Raw genomic sequence first — 20,985 nt, 5'->3', positions numbered from 1 at the left:
GCTTGTAGTCATGTTAGTTAGATTTTCTAGATGCATAGAGATATATTTCATTTAGATAGGTATTCAAATAACTCAGAGACCTTCAGAATATGGCATTTAAAATGTTTAAGAACTTAAAACTTTTCATAACAGTAAGACACATCTGCTCCTGGGAGCATAAGCTATTTCAAGAGGAAGATGGGCATCAAAGAGGCTCCTTATAGAGTTTGCTAGACATTTTGCCAAAAAAAAAAATGCTCTTGCCTGGACTGCTTACCTGGACATGCAGCACCCACAGAAAAACGACTGCTGAAATTGCCTAAAGCTGAGATGGTCCTTCTGGGTTTCGGCTTCATAAAAGACTCTACTAGACATTCTGCAGAATACAAAAGAAAGTGACTGGCAAACTGCCAATATGGACAGAACTGTCTTTAAAATTTTCTGCTTTATAGAAATGTCTGCTGGATACTATGGGCCTGTAGGCTGAAGATGGATGCCCCAAAAGTACAAAAATCTTTGGGTAACTATCCAGGCAGCAAAATGTCTGTCAATTTTAGAGGTTTAGAAGTTGCTTATAATGCACTTCTTGTTTACTTACATAATATTATATCCTTCTGGAGTCATTGGTGGAGTTGAAGAATAGATATTATTATAGTTTTCCTCAATTATGATAAAGCAGATATAAATATTGTAATTGTAATTGTTGCTTGATAACTGTTTTTTTTTTTTGAATTTTCGAGACAGGGTTTCTTTGTAGCTTTTGGTTCCTGTCCTGTAACTAGCTCTTGTAGACCAGGCTGACCTCGAACTCACAGAGATCTGCCTGCCTCTGCCTCCTGAGTGCTGGGATTAAAGGCGTGCACCACCACTGCCCAGCGATAACTGTTTTGTTATATGTAATTTTACTGTGTTAAAACCTTCCTTTCTGTTTAAACAGAAAAAGGGAAATGGTATGGGAGGTTTTTCTGCCTATGTGTTGCTTTTATTGGTTAATGAATAAAGAAACTACCTTGGCCTGTTGATAGGGCAGACTTTAGGTAGGCGGGAAAAATTGGACTGAATGCTGGGAGAAGGAAGGCAGAGTGTGGGGATGCCATGGATCTGCCGCTGGAGATAGATGTGCTGAAACTTTGCTCATAGGCCACGACCTCGTGCTGATAAACAGATTAATGGACATGGGTTAAATTAAGATGTAAGAGTTGGCCAAAAAGAAGCTAGAGCTAATGGGCCAAGCAGTGTTTTATTTAATATACTTTCTGTGTGATTATTTTGGTTCTGGGAGGCCAGGAACAAACAAGTGACCCTTCCCCAAACAGATTTCAAAGAAGAATTTTAGTATGATGCCTAAAGATCATTCTTGTGATATTTTGGTAACAAATGTGGCTGCTTTTTACCCTTGTTCAAAAGGTCTGCCTGAAACTAAAGTGGAGGGATTTAGATTAATCCTGTAGTCAGAGGAAATTTCGAAACAAACTGGTTTAGATTCTGTTTGTGGTAACTTTAGTGAAGATTTATAGTGAAAAGGAGCAAAGTGAATAAGGAAAAAAATACAAAATGTACAATTTGATGAGAAAAGGAGCCCCTGAAAGGAGAATGGAACTAAGTCCTATTTTCAAGGAAATAAACAGATTAAGAATTGGAATAAAGGGAGTGGTGACCTCAAGGCTAGATACCACTAAGCCATGATTCCAACTTTTGAAAAGGAATTATAGAATAGTACCAGGTGTGGTGGTAGACACCTTTAATCCTAGTACTCCAGAGACAGAGGCAAGAAGAGCTCTGAGTATGAGGCCAGCCTACTCTTTAGATCCAGTTTCAGGACATACAAGCTTAGTCAGTGAAGAAAATTATTGAAAATAGAAAACTGGTGAAATTTTAGTTGGGTGAACATTTAGCTGATGTTCCAGCCCCAAGAAACAGTAAGATTTGGCAGCTTTGGTCAAATGGTTCTGGCTTTAGAATCAAGGATAGAAGAAAAGGGTTATAGAATCTTCCTTTGTGACTAAGGTAAGCTGCTGAGATCAGGCCTGTATTAGAAATGTCCCTAAATGGAGGCCTAGTGAGGCCATTTTGAAGCTGTGAAGTTGAAGCCTGGATTGTCTTGGAGACCCCAAGATGATGGAGATGCCAAAGTGGTGGGACACCTCTCAAGGAAAACTGGATCAAGGTGCAGGACCAGCCCAAGAAAGAGAAGCATGTTGCAGTCAAAAAAGATGAAATAAGTTTGAGATTGGAAGAGTATTTTGACATCAGATATGGTGAAGCAGAGTTTGAAGTTTGCCCAGGTCATTTTTCTGTCTTTCTTTAGTCCAGTATTTCCTTAATATCCTCCTTTTCCTCCCTTTTGGAATGGTAATGTATATCCTGTGCCATTATATGTCAGAAGTTTATGATCTTCTTTTTCATTTTGATTTTACAGCAAATTACAGTTAAGGGATTGCATGAATCTTAGAAAAGACATTGAAATTTAGACTTTCCAATAAGTTTAAGACTGTTATAGACTATGGTGACTTTTGAAATTGGACTGAATTTATTTTTGCATTGGAATATGGCTACAAGCCTTTGGCAGCCAAGGAGTGGAATGTTGTTTGAAAGAAAATGGCTCCCAAAAGGAGTGGCACTATTAGGAGGTGTGGCTTTGTTGGAGTAGGTATGGCCTTGTGGCAGGAAGTGTGTGAAGTGAGGAATTAAATTTTAAAATTTCCGCACAAGCTAGCTTGGGCACAATTAAACAAAACAATTAAACAGCAAAAGAAAACCCAATATTTAATGTCTATAGTGTAGCTGGGTTAGCATTTACAGAGCCCCATCTTAATCCTCAGCAGTGGATAAGAAATAAAATATCATTAAATTTTAATATATGGAAGAAACACAAAGCAATAACCATCATCTCATTAAAATGACAAACATTCCGGTTTGTTTCCTAGAATAGACACCCCTGTGTGGTCAATACCAGGAAAATGAACACCAAACAGCTAACAAAATTTCCCAATAAAGCAAAAGACATCGAGTGAAAGATTTTTACCCAGCATTCATAGGAACTAGTCATATAAAGTTGCCTCATGACCATATTGAAGCCATTTTAAAGTATTTCCTCATAATTTTATGAATTAACGTAGCAAATAATAAGGGTCATTCTAATTTGCACAGAAGGGAATATATTATAAACTTGAGCTAAACTTTGACTCACTTTCCTGGTTCTGTCTACATCAATTCATGATTTGCTTTGCATGCAAGGGAAATGTAAGTTAAGGTTCATAATCATGCAGGATTATAATGAAGACTCCAAGGCTGTTAACCTGCTAGCAACGGATGGCTCTGAGTTCTGCATTTTATTATTTAGAAAGGACAGTAGCAATGACTTGCAGTTTTGATCTTTTATTTTTGTAGCACATTTCTCTATCTTATGGCCCCATAGATAACAAGCTTATAAAGCAATATGTAATATATAATAATTGAATATGTACTGTTCACACATTACTCTCATGTATTCTTTTAGCTGTTTGTCACCCTCCCTGCAAGAATGGTGGCCACTGTATGAGAAATAATGTGTGCACCTGTCGTGGTGGGTACACCGGAAAAAGATGCCAAAAAAGTAAGACACCAGTAAAATTTTTGCATCCTACAGGTAAAACTGAATCTTTGCTTTGTAACACATCTATTTTTTTTTTCTTTTATTTTAACCTTAAGGCATCTGTGAACCTATGTGCATGAATGGAGGAAAATGTGTTGGACCAAATATTTGCTCCTGTGCTTCTGGTTGGAGTGGGAAACAGTGTAACACACGTAAGTAAAGCAAAGACTATGACTCTCAGAGTGTGAAGGTCTGCCTTCCTGAAGGTGTACAGCAAAATTTAAGACAAAGAGAGTCTCTTTGTTTTCATTCTTTCTATTTCACTTCTGCTGATTCATTCCTGCTTTAGGAGGTACCATTTGGAAATAGTGAAAGACAGTCATCTGAAGAGAGTGTGCAGTGTTTTTCAGTTTGGCAACCACAAATGCTAGCACAAACTCCAAATCTGGATTTGTAATCTGAAGTTAGGTTCAAAGGAAGGTATGAAAAGAAGCACTGATTTCTTTGCTCCTTTTGAGTTCAGGAGTTCAGACCTTTCCAGGGTGGGATACTCCATTCCAACAGATTAACTGCAGAGATGGTGTTGACTCCTTTCACTCAAATGTTTTCTTTATTCTTTGTATAAAACTGTTATTTAATCTGGGTATGATACATGCCTTTAATCTCAGCACAGAAACAGAAACAGAGGCAGGCAGATATCTGTGAATCTGTGAATAATGAGTTTCAGGCTAGGCAGGACTACATAATGAGACTCTCTCCCTAAAAAACTAAAAAACTAAAATATTTTTTTGTATTAACAGCTATTATAGTATATTGCTTAACATGAAAATAATTGTAGAACCTCAACAGTTGGGTAAGAAGTTAGGATGACCCATGATGCTCTGAAAATCATTAAAATCATGATTTTTCTTTTTCTTCCCCATTTTTGAGAATATAATTGTATCATTTCTCTCCTCTTTCCTCCCTGCAAACTCTCCCATATGTATGCTCCTTGCTTTTTTTCAAATTCATGACGTTTTTCATTGATTATCTCCCCCTCTCTCTGTGTGTGTGTATGTATGTGTGTGTAGACAGACAGATAGACATAGACAGACAGACAGATAGATAGATAGATAGATAGATGATAGATAGATGATAGATGATAGATAGATAGATAGATAGATAGATAGATAGATAGATTTCTAAATACAACCTGTTCTGTCTATATAATGTTTCTTTTATGTATGTTTTCAATGAATGGCCATTTACTATTGATAACAAATTGGTGTGCTCTTCTCTGGGGAAGACTATTTCTCCCAGAGAAATTCCACATTCCTTAGTTGACTATAGCTTTTTACGTACAGTTCAGGCCCCAGGTCTTTCTCCCATCTAGTTCGGCATGTCAATTATTTCCTTTTTCAGTTTTTGTTTAGCTAGACATGTTGGTGACACTTTTTTCAAGAATATGATTAATTGATAAAATGTTTTCTTTTCCTTCTAATTTTATTTTCTTTTACTTGAGTCAGGGTCTCATATCACCCAGGTTGTCTTTGAACTTGCTGTGTGGCTGAGGATGGATTTGAACTTCTGATCCTACTGCCTTAGACTCCAAAATGGTGGGATTACAGATGTGTTTCATTTTTCCCAGCTGAGGAAAGATCTTTTAATTCTTGATTTACCGATTTTCCTTTTTGAAAATTGCTTTGTGTGGTTTATGTTAAACTTTGACTAGCAGTTTAAAATGTTAATTTGTTCATCCTTGTGCTTGCAGCAATCTGCCTTCAGAAATGTATGAATGGCGGTGAATGCGTAGCTCCCAGCATGTGCCATTGCCCTTCCTCCTGGGAAGGGGTACAGTGCGAGAAACGTAAGGAGCCTTTCTCTACTTGATGGCCTGAGTATGAACCTGTGGAAATAATTGACCTGTAGCTCATTGAGAAATCCACAGTAAAATAGAATTATAGATTATTGATCCCTTTGTAAATGAAAAGATGGATCCACAAGACGGCTCAGTGAGTCAAGATGCTTCTCCCCAAGACCGAAGAGAACACTAGAAGACTTCCACATATGTGCCATGGCATGGGTGTGTCCTGCCCCTCCCCATCTACTCTCCTAATCTTATTGTATCACTCTAAAAAATATCCTGATAAAAAGCTACTGAAGGAAGGAATAATTTGTCTTAATTTACAATTACAAGCCATGTTTTATTGTTATCTGGTAGTCACAATGACAGGAGCTTTAAGATTGTATCCATCCACAGTAAATAAAAGAGAGAAATCAATACTCCAGTACGTGGATAACTTTCTTCACTCTTCTACATTCTAGGGCCCTAAATCTGGGAATGGTGCCATCTGCTTTCAGTCAGGCTGATTGTTCTCACATCATAAAGATGTCTTCAGGACAACCCCCCTATAGAAATGTATAAAAGACAACCTGATCTAAGCAAAATTTCATTATAGCTTCCTTCCAAAGCGGTCCTAGGCTGTGTCAGAGTGACATTAAAAACTTTCCCACATAAAAATAAATAAATATAGTTAAATAAAATAAATATAAATAAATATACTTACGAATTTACAAGTAAAAATAAATGTTAGCCAATTTTTTGCACATTTCAAAAAAGTGAGAAGTTCATTTGATGGTTTATTTCTCTTAATTTCTTTTAAAGTTTTAAAATAGTATACTTATTATACAAATAGTGGTTTCATTAAGAGATTTTCACACATGTGTAATATCTTCTGATCATATTCACCTCCATTCATCTCCTCTGTGCCTCATGATCTGCCATGAACTTGGAAGTTTCTCCCATAGTTGTAGCCTGATGTTCTCTAAATATAGCCTGAAGCTGGAAATACGGTTTCTGCACCCTGAAGGACCTTTATGTGAATCAAAAAGCAAACCTTCTTCCTCAAAGTGCTTTCTTTCCTATTGTCCAGAAACTATCTAATGTACTGACAATGCCAACTGAACATAAATGTTACTGCTATCTAAAGGGAAATGCTGATAATGCTCAATCAATTTTATTATATCTAGATAATAGAATTTTCTTAGTCTAGAAGCTGTGAGTGTTATATTCCCAGCCAACCACATATAGCAGACCTGATAAAAAAAACATAGCTTGTCAATTCTTGAATTATATGAACTTTCAAAATTATATGCTACACCAATGTGATTACTGTGAAAAATAACTACATATATAAAATTATATGGTATGCTTATTTTCACTCGGTATTACTTAAAAACATATGACCTGCCCTTAAAACATTATTTTAAGTATTACATTAAATTTTGTAATGCCGCTGCACGATATTTATATTTAATGCAATGGCCTTTCCCCTGCGGTGGCCATTTTATGTAGTAACAAATAATTATTTTATTACAAGCATTTTTTACAGATGACGATGCACAAATAGTTACTGAGATACATTTAGATTATTTTAGATTACCTTGAGATGTATTTCTATGAAAATCTTTCTGATATGGACAGAGAAAATATGTTTAGGAAGTTCCTAAATGAGCTGGGCATGGTGGTGCACATCCATAATCTAAGTACTTAAAAGACTGGCCTGGGAGGACAGCAAAGAGTTTGAGCCAGTGCAAGCTACACAGGGAACACAGTGCTACTCAGGGCTCTTGGCGAGTTCCTGTCTCCATAAAGAACAGAAATGGAAGGGAAGGAGTCAGTGGGTTTCCAATTAGAGACTGTCCAAAGTAGGATATAAATTGCTTCACAAACATGCCACAACCAGTGGTCTCTTTGGAATCCTTTAAAAAATATGTACTTCGAATAGCTTAAAACATAACGAATACAATTTTAGTTTAATTTAATAAATTATCCATTGAGTTGGGTATGTGGATTCTAAAGTACGAGAGCACATAGATGAGATATGGAATCCTTTAAAAATATGTACATCGAATAGCTTAAAACATAATGAATACATTTTTAGTTTAATAAATTATGCATTGAGTTGGGTGTGTGGATTCTAAAGTATGAGAGCACAGAGATGAGATCTGCCCATAGGCGGATCACTGGCAGATTCTTTCTATTACCTGCTTCTTTTCTACTCTAATGCAACTACCAGAAAATTTAAGTTTCGCATTTGTTTCCATGGCCCTTCTTTCCTATGGTCAATTATAACTTATTTTCATATGTCACAGATACTGTACATACCTTTGTGTGGTATTTCAGTTCATATGTGTGTGTGATAGGAAGTAATGGCTCCGAGAATCACAGTAAAGGCTCCAATCAAAAAATAGCTCCAGGCCAATGGAATACTGTGCATGGCAGGATTCTATTCCAAGCCGACGTGAATGAAATCATTTGCATTTTGCAGCCGTCTGCACCCAGAAGTGTCTTCATGGAGGAAGATGTGCATTTCCCGGTGTATGCTCTTGCCGCTCTGGATACTCTGGAGTAAAATGTGAAAAGAAGATACAGGTACCCGATAGTACAAATAATAGATACAGGCTTCCCTGTGTGTAAAGGCTTCTCCTTGGCAACTGACTACTGTTAATATTTATTTCCAAAGGGGAACATACATGGATTCAACATTTGCCTCCAAACTATAGCTTAAATCATTTTACACTTACACAAATGTCTTATGTACACCTAATTGAATGCAATGTTTATGTCCCATTGTACAGCGGGATGCTGGGTTCCAAGACACCAGAGTGCAGCTACTCCACAGTAAGGCATAGGATACAACCAACTTATGCTCTGGTCAAATGCAGTCGAAAAGCCAGCCTCACCTCTCTCAACATAACCATCACTTTAAATTAAGTTGTCATTACCTCACTGATTAAAGTACAGCCCTATACATTTTTCATGGCCGCATACCACAAAAAATACATTTTCATAATTTTCCCTGACCAAAATTCTTTCTCTTTTTTTGTTGTTTATTAAAATTCACTTCTAGGAAAAGAAATATGCCTATCACTATAATCTGACATTCGAGAGTCACTGAAATTTGTGTTTTGAAAGCCAAAGAGCCAAGGCATGGACAGACAGGGTTCCTTGCAATATGAAGACTGACCTCACACTGACTTGTAAGGCAGGTTCTGTAACACATTTGTTCCAAGCTTCTCTGTGAAAGTTTGCATTATTCCTCTTCAGTCACCTCTCAAATTCCAGATTATCAAGATGTTTGGATCTGATTTATATACATATTAGAGATGTATAGTGACAAAACACAGGTATACACATATATGTATGCCCCCCAAATACCTTACAGTATGATTTTTAATATAAAGCTATCATATGCTACTTAGCACTTCAAAAGGCTGGAGGGGAAAACACTCAAGATGTGAGGGTGTGAGGATCAGAGGTTCAAGTTCATCTTTAGCTTCGTAGTGAACTGAGAAACTATATCAAAACAAAATAGGCTAGAGGTCATGAAGATCTAAATATGCTGAAATATTATAATGCTTTACATGATATGAAATTTTATTCTTGAAATTTGAAATTGAATCAGTCTGTGTTGGGTGAAAAATCAATTTCTGTATGCTCTTCTCCTGGCACCAGAATATGGTCCCATCTTGAAAAGAGGAGGGGCAAAATAGAGCCATCATGCGAAATTCAGAAAGCGAAGTTGTTCAGTGCTGAGCTGGTAGATATGAGTATGTGGACTATGTGAGTCCACTATTGTATATGACCTTGAATAGAGGCGAGAAGGGTGGTGGGGAAAGAAAAGTTTGTGGAATGAGGCTTGAGAGAAATGTGTAAAATATTCTGAATATGTAGTCCTTCCCAAATGATATAAAAGTCATCTTTACTGGACATTGAGTGTTTTAATAGTATACTGTTTTAGAACTGGTCACATTATGTATGTCAGCTTGGCTTTACATCTGATCATGTTTACATCTATTTTATGAAAGCAGTGTTGAATATAGCAGCTAGCAGAACTGAAAGGGCGTTTTGTGTCAGGTCAGAGAAGAAAAAATAAAAAGCTAATAAAGGTCAAACTGTTTACAGGAACTTGACTTTTTTTTTCTATTCCAGATGAAACATCACTGAGGTATAAGCGCTGCTTACACGCCTCTGTCATTGGAGATGAAAGTTGATTCAGAAAATGGTGAAGTTTAAATAAAGTTTATTTGAACATTGCTTAAAAATATTATCAAGACTGAAATAACTAATAAAATATGGAATGATCTAAGTTATCAGTACTAGAGAAAAGCAAAATAAGAACTTTCAGTAATTGAATCTGGCTTTGGAGTGTGGTTTGACCTTTACACATTAAGTTGGGATTTCTGATACTATGTCATATTTGCAATTGTGTTTTTCTCAGTTCCAGCTGTGACTATGTCTGCATCAGAGGCCAGTCAGAATGACATGCCATTTGATGTCTCCCAGATGCACAATATTTAATACACAATTGGAAATTGTCAAAGCTTTTTATAAGAACTGCACATGAAGACAGGGAGTGAGAGTTTGGAAAAGCATCTACCGATGGTCTGCGAGGTTGATACAGAAGATTTCAGCATAAAGCACCAACCCAGTCATTTCCAGAAGCGTTGCTGTTGCTGTTTCAGTCTTAAATACTCCTCAAACTCTAGCAACAATTCTCAGATACAGTAGGTTATTCTTAAACATATACTATAATGCTGCCACCAGGCTTTCAATGATCCATCACTCAGGTATAAATATCAGTGGAAAAAATTGTAGCTTGGATCATGGAACACCAGGGAAAGGGTGGTGGAAAAGAACACAAAAGCTGTAGCCTGGGGAGGATGTCCAATGCTGCCTTCTGGACATGACATTGGTATCACATCTGTGAACTCAGAGCAACTGCAGTCACTGCACACAAGCTACATAAGAACAAGATAGCCCAAATTCCAGCATGAATGGACTGGGTGGTTTCTGGACCCCACCTCTGTTTAGCTATTGGCAGTAGATAGTTGCTAGGGAATCATTTTTTTTTCCATGGATATCATCACCGGTCTCCTGCTGGATGGTTCCAGACTCGAGAACACACCGGTAGTGCTAAGTAGATTGGGCTATCCAAAACAAACAAGAAGATGGAAAGTTGTTGGGGGAGCTTTTTTGGAAGAATGTTGGGAGTTGGAAAGTCTAAGTGGGGGTAGATGCAGAATACCTTTGCACACCTGGAGAGGTATTAATAAGAGCACAGTGTAGGCACGGGGCTGAGACAAGAGAGCCGTGAAAGACACACACCCAGCTGAAGCCTGAGACAGGCAAACCACAGTTGCAATTCAGCTCCAAATCCTGGCTCTACCTCATTCCATGCATGTAGACTTATGCAGAAAATGTTACCTCCTTATGTTCCTGAATCCCTTCATTTATAGCATAATTTTGAGCATACTTATTTTCCAGGACTGCTGGGTAATTTTAAAATTAAATTGTGGTAATTGTAAATTTTTAAAGGGACTAACATTCTTTAACTGAACAAAGACCGAGCATAGTGCTAGAGTATAGCTCAGGAGAAAACTCTGGTCTATCATTCATGGACCTCGTGGTTCAATCCTCAGCACTAAAAAGGAAAAACAAAGCCTAGAATATGAATCTTAGTCTGTTATTGATACTATTACTACTGGAATGTATCAGATAAACAAGCTGGGGCATCAGTAGATGCCATATCTGGTTTTATATTTTCCAGTGATTACTACATTTGGTAGATCTGGTTTGTTGCCATGTTTAAGTATTTACTCATTAAAAGCACCAAGTCAGCAATGTGTGAGTTAAGCAAGTAAAACCAGATAACATAAACTTTAACTCAACTCAAACATACAATTCTTTGTAGCTAGTCTTTCTTGTTAGTCAGTTTCCAGGTCCCAAACAGTGACACAGAGACTTATTATTAATATGAAATATTGGCCTTTTGCTTAGGCCTGTTACCAACTAGCTCTTATAACTTAAATTGCTCTGTTTCTATTAATCTATATTTGGCCATGTGGCTTTTACCTGTCTCCCATTCTGTACGTCCTACTTGTTCTGCATCTTGCTGGTGTCTTTCCTCTGGTCATCTTCCCAGAGTTCCTCTCTCTCTGCCTGGAAATCCTGCTTAAACCAATCAGAAGGTGCCTTAGGCAGAGACACATCTTTAAAGTGTACAGAAGGATTTCCCCACAATAGTTCTTAGGAACTAGATGGCAAAAGAGGCTAACAAGGGCTGGCATATAAGGAGGAAAACTGTAGAACTCAATGTGTACTGAGCTGTTCTGTGTAGTTGACAAGTGTTCAGTTGATGGAACCATGAGGCTTCCTGTGTAGCTTCTCAGCATCTAGTATTTGAACTGCAAGGCCTGTGCGGCTTACTGGGCCTTTAGCACATTTGGTGAACATGTGTTCTCTATTTAAAAAGATTAAATATTAATCCTGGGTCGGGGGCTCAAAGGGAGTGTACATACTTACCATTCAGGATCATGTGGTTCTAATTCCCAGCACCAAAAGTAAACAAAATTAAGTTTTAGAGTCAGGTTGATATAAAAATGAGTGTATCAGTGTTATGTTAGAAGACCACACCTAAAGTTCGATTCTTCTACTTCCCAAGGCCCTTTAAAGAATCATGGGTGACAGATGCTGCTCCTCTCTGCTGATCAGGATGGGCCTTGCTGCAAGATTGAGGTAGACTTATGCACATGGCTTCATAGACTGTGCAGCTTTTGTTTGGTGTTGTGGTGTGTTATTTTTCTGGGAAGTGTCTCAAAGTTTAAGGTGGTCACACACTCAAGCCCTTTCTGCATAGTACTCTTTAAATATCCACTGAAGATATTTCAATATGATAAAAAGAAGAGAAAACTAGATGTTATTCCAATTTGTGTGTGAGAGAGGGAGGGAGGGAGGGAGGGAGGGAGAGAGAGAGAGAGAGAGAGAGAAACCTAGACTGAGACAGAGACAGAAAGCAATGTCTCTCATTCTAAAACCATTTAAATCTTCATTGTAACCTTAAGTAGTTTCTATGTTGAAGTGAAATTAGCAGACTTGACCTGCAGATGGTGCTACAGAACCTCGGTTCTCACAGTATGCATCCTAGGGACAAGGCAACCTCTTTGATAATAACATTTAATGCAAACATGACATTTTTCAATACGAAAATCATTTACAAGCCTAGTCTTCTCCATTACAGCTAGTGATTATCTGATAATTGTAGGCTTTGGCAATTAACAATTCCAATTGTGCTAGTAAGGGATACTGCATTCATGTAAAGATGCGGTGATGTGCTGAAATGACCAGAGGCTTACACAGTCTTGTCAATTTGGAAATGTTGATCAAAGAAAACAGACAATTCTCCAGACAGTTGAGAATATGCATATTTTCTGGTGCCATTGAAAAAGATTATAATCTGTAGTAAAGAGGCCACTTATTTGTTTCCTGGCTGCCCAGACTCCCAAAACAATCACACAGAAACTATATTATTTAAGTCACTGCTTGGTTAATTACTTAAACATATTGCTAGCAAGCTCTTATATCTAGAATTAACCCATCTTCAATATTTTATATTTTACCACAAGGCAGCAAAGTTACAATATGTCTGTCTCTGGTGGTGGCTGCATGGCTTCTCTTTGACTTTACCTCCTTTCTCCCAGCATTCAGTTTAAATTTCCCCACCTAGCTCTGTTCTACCCTATCAGGCCAAGTCAGTTTCTTTATTAACCAATGGTAATCACAGCATAAGAGGGGAATTCCATGTCACCTCCCCTTTTTCTGTTTAAGCAAAAAGGAAAGCTTTACCACAGTAAAATTGCATATAACAAAACAGGTATCAAGTAAGAATGTGATTATAATATTTATATGCACTTTATATTTTATCATAGCTAAAGAAAACTATAACTATAACTATATATTCTTCAACTCCACCAAAAACTCCAGAAGGATATAATATTACCTAAGTAAACAGGAAGTGCATTTTAAGCAACTTCCAAATCTCTAGAATTGACAGAGACATCTCACTGCTGGACAGTAACTCAAAATTCTTCTGTATCTTTAGGACAGCCAACCTTCAGCCTACAGGCCCATAGTATCCATCAGACTTTTCCATGAAACAGGAAATTTCAAAGACAGTTCTGCCTGTATTGGCAGTTTGTCAGTCACTTTCTTCTGTATCCTGCAGAATGTCTAGCAGAGCTTTTCATAAAAGCAGAAACCCCAGAAGATCATCTCACCTTTAGGCAAGTTTAGCAGTCATTTCTCTGTGGGTCCTGCATATCCAGTTCACATAGCATATCATCAAGCAGTACAGGCAAGAGCATTTTCTTGCCCAAATGGGTAGCAAACTCCATGAAGAGCCTCTTCAATGCACATCATCCTCTTGAAGTAATTGATGGTGCCAAGGACAGATGTGTCTCATTGTCATGAAAAGTCCTAAATTTTTGAAACATTTTAAATCTTTTATGTCTGAATCTGTCCTATTGTGCATCTGTAATTCTTTTCTGTCAAGGAGACAGAAATGTGAATGTTAAGCACTTTTAAGTCTGCTTTGCTTTTTGGCTCCACCCAGTCCAACATGGCAGGGCAGAGGTCTGTTTAGTGTGAACCATGCTCAAAGCCCCATTTTTAGGCACACAGCAGGTCTAACACCTGCTAAAAAGGCCTTGCTTACCAAGCCAAACCTTCATCCATTGTTCTTCAACTTAAGTGATGATAGATCTAGATAAAATATGTGAAAAGTTATGGTATCAAATTAAATTGTCCTCACCACATCAGTGATACATCTTGTCTAGTATGGTAAAAAGCTATTGTAATTGTCTACTTTGCTTTTTTATTTTGTGAACTTAGCATAAACTCCTGCTATTCCTTTAGTGTCTTGTCTCCACGTTGTTCAAGCTAAAGTCCTTTCCTGGGTTACAGCTCTGATGACTTCTAAAGGCACATTCTTGGCTGAATTCACATTCTAGGGACCAAATTTGGATCATCAGGGAACAAGAACTGTCAATTAATTCATGTAGCCAGTTCTTTATTGACCGAATTAATAGAAGGGTTATGCTTTAACTCTACTGTCTGACTGTTCTGTGCCCTACCAGTCCTCACTGTTGATCCTCTGATGACTAGAATTTTCTGGGGACTATGGGATGTGAGAGGAAAAAAATTGAAATCTCTTCTTGAGACAGGTCAGTACTTTCTTTGGATTTCAACTGAAACCCGTCTCTCTATATAAAGCATAAATACCTTATCAAAACATTATAATTACAGATGAAAAAGATGATATCAATGAGTTTACAGTCTGATTGTTCCATCTATGGTAGGAAGCAGTTTGCTCAGAGGAACTGAGGGTGATTGATTTAAGTTAGGAGAAAACAATGATGCAACCACAGAGCTTGCTGAGAAAATTTTGACTCCTAGGCAAACGTTTTGAAACACTTTCATTTTCAGTCCCTCACTATAAATGACAAAAAAAGCTGTAAAAGATGTAAATTTGCACTACCCACATAAATTGGTCATTTTGAGATAGTCATTGAGTTGTGTGCTTGACTCTGTTCACTAAGAATGGGGTACTCTAAAGCCGTGAGGTTGCATCAAGAAAAGCATGGGGACAGAGAAGAAGGAAGATGGACCACAGTCAAATGCAGATGTTCAATATAGGTATAAAAACTTTCAAACATAGGTCTGAAGGGTTAGTCTTATAAGAACACAGAGTCAAGAGCTGTCCCTATCAGTCCTACTCAAATGAGACAATCTTACAGTTATTTGTAATAATTTTCTACATTATCATTGCTTTCCAGGTGAATAAGCATTGAATTTCCAAATCATTGTGAGAGTCCTTTGTGAATGCAGACACAACCCTGCCAGTCTCTATTACTAAGCACCAGTGAGAGGACTTGCTAGGAAGATGCTCTCTTTCCTCCCTCAGGGACTGCTAACATGACAAGCACGCTCGAAGCAAAAATGAATAGCCAGTTTGTAGCATCCCACAGAACATTCATGATGAAAATATACATGTACACCTCTAGCTAATTAGGCCCCAAGTTATTCTTAAAAGCCACATTGCGGTTAATTAAAATGACTGCCACTCATTACTTTTTAAAAAGAAAACTGAGTAAATTTTTTATTATGTGTACATGAAAAGTAAGCACACTTAAGCTGCCATATTACAATTTCTGGGCTGAACTATTTATAAGATTTATTTAATGTCAGTATTCAGCTGTTTGAATTAAAACTGTCATAATATTATAAATCCTTCATCTAACATTTACCAGTATTGAGCTAACAACTGAAAACTAAATTCAAGATTTGTAATTTTTTATTGTGGACCAGTTTAGGTCCATATCCAATTTGGGTTCAGTGCTGTCAATGCCGTGCAGTTTCCAATCCGTGGAAACTTTCACCATTAGTGAGGAAACAAAAAATTTTAAGTATGTGTAAGGACCCAACTTTAATTTCTAGTACCACAAATTATAACACAATTGATTGGGGTTTCTCTTTATAACAGCCCTAGCTGTCTTGGATCTAGCTCTTGTATAACAGAATGGCTTTGAGCTCACAGAGATTCACCTACCTCTGCCTCCTAAGAGTACTGGAATTAAAGGTGTGTGCCACTATTGCCTGGCTGGATAGTTAACTTTTAAAGTTGGCTATCTCAAGAGAATAGGACTGTGAGACAATGGAAAATGGGGAAGACTTCACTTACTACTTTATATGTAGCTGTATTGCTTATTAATTTTTAAAATCATTTTATCTATATGAATGTTTTGCCTGTGTGTATGTGTGTGCATTATGATGGTGCCTGGTGTGTGAGAAGTCAGAAAAATCCATCAGATCCCATGAGTTTGAAGTTACAGATGCTGAAAGCTACAGTATGGTTTCTGTGAATGAAATTCAGGTCCACAGTGAGAACAACTTGCTGTGGGACAGTGGTCTTGTACCCTGTAAAGATTTGTCACTTGTATTATTTTAATAAAATGCTGGTTGGCCAGTAGTCAGGCAGAAAGTATTGGTGGGGCCACCAGAACAGAAATACTCTGGGAAGAGGAAAAGTTCAGTGTGCAATTGTCACCCAGAAAGAGAGGAAGGAAGATGAGAATGCCTCACTGATAAAAGGTGCCAAGCCAAATGGCTAAAACAGACAAGAACTGTGGATTCAGAAGTAAGGGTTAGCTAATAAGAAAACTGGGCTAATAGGCAAACAAGTTTATAAATAATGTAGTGGTGTAGGAGGTCCTTTTGTCTATGTGTTGCTTTTATTGTTTGAATAAAGAAACTGCCTTGGCCTTTTGATAGGTACCACTTAGGTAGGTGGAGTAGACAGAACTGAATGCTGGAAAGAAGTGCAGAGTGGCAGATGCCATGAAGCTTCTGCCTGAGACTGATGCTGGTTAGAATTTTTCCCGGTAAGCCACGACCTCGTGGTTCTACACAGATTGGTAGAAATGAGTTAAATCAACATGTGAGAGTTAGCCAATAAAAGGCTAGAGCTAAAGAGCCAGGCAGTTATTTAATAAATACAATTTCTGTGTGGGTATTTTGGGTGGAACTTAGCTGGGAGATATATATATATATATATATATATATATATATATATATACATATATACATATGGAAGGAGAGGGCATTGAGCTCAAAGCATTGTGTTCCAGGAAGCAGACACATCACTGAGTTATAGCTCTAATCTTACCAGGGTCTTAAATTAGTTTTGCACTTTTTCTTTCTCTTTGTCCTCTGACCCCAACCCCGGGGTCTTTAGTAACAACTACACTTTTGATTGGTGTTTGGTTGCTATGATAAAACAGCATACCCAAAAGGAATCTGGGAGGAAAGAGTTAATTTCAGCTTGCAGTTTCACTTCTTAGGCCACCACTGAAGGGAGTCAGGGCAAGAACTCATAGAGGGTAGAAACTTAAAGGGAGTTAAAGGCTTCAGTTGAAACAGAAGCCATTGAGGGGTCTTGATTACTAGCTTTCTCCTTCTGGACTGCTTAGTCTGTTTTCTTACACCATTTAGGACCACCCAAACAAGATTGGTACCACACCTTGTGGGGTGTGCCCATCCATATCAATCAATCAAGAAAGAAAACTTACCACAGGCTTGCCCATAGACCAATACAGTGGGAGCATTTTCTCAACTGAGGGTCCCCCTTCTAAAGTGACTATAGCTTCAGCAGAGTCTTTATGAAATTATAAAATTAGAAACATTCTGAATAAGATGAATTGAAAAGCAAACAAACCAAATAAAACAGAAAAACAAACTACACTGCTTTACTTAATGGAAACAATGGATATTATATATTAATGTTATTTGTATAAAATTTTAGTTTGAGATGGGTAAAATTATATTCAAACATAAAGACACTAGTTTTCTTAAAGTCTTAAGCTTAGGAACTGTGCTATTTAAATGAAAAGAAGTTGCTAATAAACCCAGAGATTAATTACTTGGTTTTCCTGTGGGGCCAAACTAGACAAGTATCAGTTACAGGCTGGTATTTTTTTTAACCATGACGAACATCATTAAGCTATATTTCTGATATCATTAGAACAGATAATTGGTAGGAGAAAAATATATAGACTTTGGAATCAAAATGACATGGTTTTGCATGCATTAGTTTTAGTGTTTAAAGTTCTCCTTTATTACATAATTAATAATATAGCTGAACAATTCAAGCAGAAAGCTCATATCTATATAAACTTATGGGCATAAATAAAAACACAGCTAGCATTTTTATTAAGCTTGAAGAGCATCTTTCACTGAAAATTCTAAGGCATTCAAAGGACTGAGCCACTAATATGGCAATATTAATCAATATTTTTTTCACTTAAGTGGCAGAATTAAAATGCACTATTAAGTTTATTTGAGCTGTGTGCAGTATTCTGGAATAAAGCAACATTCTTGGAGACCAACAAACCAGATGATATATGATCATCAACTCATAGTAAGAACAAGTCTTTGGGAAGCAATCTTTCTTCCCATTCCCCCCTCCCGTTCATAAAGCAGATATCCTTTTCTCCTAAAATATAATCTGAATACAGCTTACTTTCCCTCTGCTCCTTTCGGTTCTTCTCCACCTCTAACATATGGATGTACTTTCCTTCCTCTCATTAGAAAAGAACAGGCACCTAGGAGATAACAGCAAAACATAACAAAAATAACATAATAGGATAAAACCAAAATCATCATATTGAAATTAGACAAGCCAAGCCAACAAAATTTAGAGCAGTCCAAGAAAACAGCACAAGAATCAAGATCCAATTGTTTACACATTCAGGAGTCCCATAATAGTACTAAACTGAAAGCTATGGTACATATATGGAGGGCTTAGTGCAGACCTGCATAGGTCCTATGTGTGCTGCTTCAGTCTCTTTGAGCTTATATGAGCTTTGCTCAACTATTTTAGAGGGCCTTTTTTCTCCTGGTCTTCTCCATCCCCTCTGTCTTCCCCAGTTCTTCTGCCTCCTCTCCCTCTGTCTTCCCCAGTTCTTCTGCCTCCTCTTCCTTGGGTTTCCTGAGCTCTGCAGGGGATGGGAAAACAAGATTGATGGAGAAATATCATTTAGAACTGTGGGTTCTAAGGTCTCCGTCTCTCTCCACAAAATGTCTGGCTCCAGGTCTCTATATTCTGTATCTCACTCTGTCTCCTGCAGGAGAAAGCTTCTCTGATGATAGTTGAATAAGACACTGAGCTATGAATGCAGCAGAGTATCCTTAGGAGTCATTATAATAATCTTTTCCTTTTAAACCAGTAGTATTTGGTTTTTATCCTAGGTTTCTATCATATCCAGTCTCTGGTTCTTGGTCAACCGAGAAGTGTCAGGTATGTGTTCAATCTCATGGAGTGGGCCTTAAGTCAAATCAAATATTGATTGGTTACTCCCATAATATTTGTGCCACTTTTGCCCCCAGCATATTTTGCAGGCAGGATGGATTATAAATCAAGGGTTTTACAGTTGTGTTAGTGTTTAGTTTTTGTAGCTTGCGGAGTACCTTTCCATTTTATAGACACTAGAACATGGAGGTGAAGATTCTATGTAGGCACCAGTTTGACCTCTCCTTGTTCAATCTATTGTCTTGGTAGCAGCCTGGGTTGTTTTGAGACTTCCATGGAACCCTCTTGGCCAGCATCTCAATCCTGGCTCTCGAAGCTTTGGTGACAAATGATGGCCAATAGACATTCTGTCTCCTTCATTATTTGGAGATTTCTTTAGTATTGCCTTCACATATTATAGGAAGTTTCTACTGCACAAGGTTTCTATATCTCCCTTGAAATGCTTTTCCAATCTAGCTGTCTGTGCCCATATTCTCTCCCCCAACCACATCTTCCCTCTTCCTTCCTACCTGCCCTCCTTTATCATGACTCTTGTCCCAGTTCCAGTTCACGTATAAAATCTACTTTTCTTCCCTGTCCAAGGAAGATCCATGAGTGTCCCCTGATCCCTTCCTCTATGCCTAACCCCTCTAAATCTATGTATGGTAGCTTAGTTATCATTTATTTAATGGCTAATATCAAGATATAAGTGAATACATATCATATCTATCATTCTGAGTCTGGGTTACCTCATCCAGGATGATTTTTTTCTAGTGCTTTCCATTTGCCTGAAAATTTCATGATGTCATTTTTTAAAGAATTAAGTAATAGTCCATTGTGTAAATGCATCACATTTTCATTATCCACTCTTCTGTTGAGGAGCATCTAATTTCTGGCTCTTATGAACAGAACAACAATGAAGAAAAGGCATGCACACATAAAAAACTCATGGAGTTTGTTTTGTGCTGGCTATCTACTTCTGGGCCTGGGACCTGCCCTGGAGTGGGGTTTATATACTCAGTGACACTCTTTTGGAGAAAAAAAGACTTTTCCTTTCCCAGCAACTATCAATTGCAAATAGCCTCTTGGTTAGTGGTGGGGCTTTTGTTTACTGACCCTTTACAGTAATGAGACTTTGTCTGGTTTGAACTTGTACAGGTCTTCAACAGCACACTGTCACAGACTCTGGGTTCATATGTATTAGTACTCTTGATATTATAAACTTTTATTTTCCTCTTTTACATGGATTCCCAAGTCATGAGGGGAGGGGTTTGATGAAGACATTCCAAATAAAATAAAATGCACCAAAATCTCACTCTGCACATTGGCTGGACAATTTCTTTACAACTCTTTTTTAAACTCCTCATCATTTTCAAGCTGTGCCTGTTGTTATATTTGGCCCATCTGTGCTGGGTTCAGCCATGTGAACACACTGCCCACTCCACCTGCTTCTGGGCTCTGCAGACGGATTTTCCAGAGAACCTCAGCTGTGCTTCCTGGTGAGATGGGAACAGTAGGTGTCAGCATCTCCAGGGACAAGGTCAGGAAGAGATGTGTCAGACTCCTTAGTCCTTTCCTTAACCATGTGTATGTTACGAGTTAGCATGTACTTCATTGGGAAGCTGTGATCTATTTTTTTAATATATGAAAGACACAGAGAGTACTTTACCTGAAATACGGCCAGGTTAAATTCTGCAGAATCATGGCCAATGCCTACATAGATGAGAAAAGAGAAAACATCTTTGCTTCACTTTTCAATTACCATAC

At 37.7% G+C, this 20,985-nt stretch overlaps 1 protein-coding gene across 1 annotated transcript in view; it reads left to right on the top strand.

The window, feature by feature from the left end:
• The window catches only part of Vwde (von Willebrand factor D and EGF domains), a 65,186-nt gene extending 55,597 nt beyond the window's left edge, over positions 1-9,589 (top strand). The window contains exons 26-30 of the mRNA XM_041675372.1: positions 3,479-3,574; positions 3,670-3,765; positions 5,304-5,399; positions 7,864-7,977; positions 9,528-9,589. Of these exons, the coding sequence (XP_041531306.1) occupies positions 3,479-3,574; positions 3,670-3,765; positions 5,304-5,399; positions 7,864-7,977; positions 9,528-9,589 (464 nt within the window). The remainder of the gene's footprint in view (positions 1-3,478; positions 3,575-3,669; positions 3,766-5,303; positions 5,400-7,863; positions 7,978-9,527) is intronic.
• Positions 9,590-20,985: the final 11,396 nt, after the last annotated feature.

Source organism: Microtus oregoni, unplaced genomic scaffold, assembly GCF_018167655.1.
Source record: "Microtus oregoni isolate MIOR12 unplaced genomic scaffold, Mior012 000026F_ref0000081, whole genome shotgun sequence".
Classification (NCBI taxonomy): domain Eukaryota; kingdom Metazoa; phylum Chordata; class Mammalia; order Rodentia; family Cricetidae; genus Microtus; species Microtus oregoni.
Note: the sequence above shows the minus strand (reverse complement) of the source record. Positions and strands in the feature narration are given on the sequence as shown.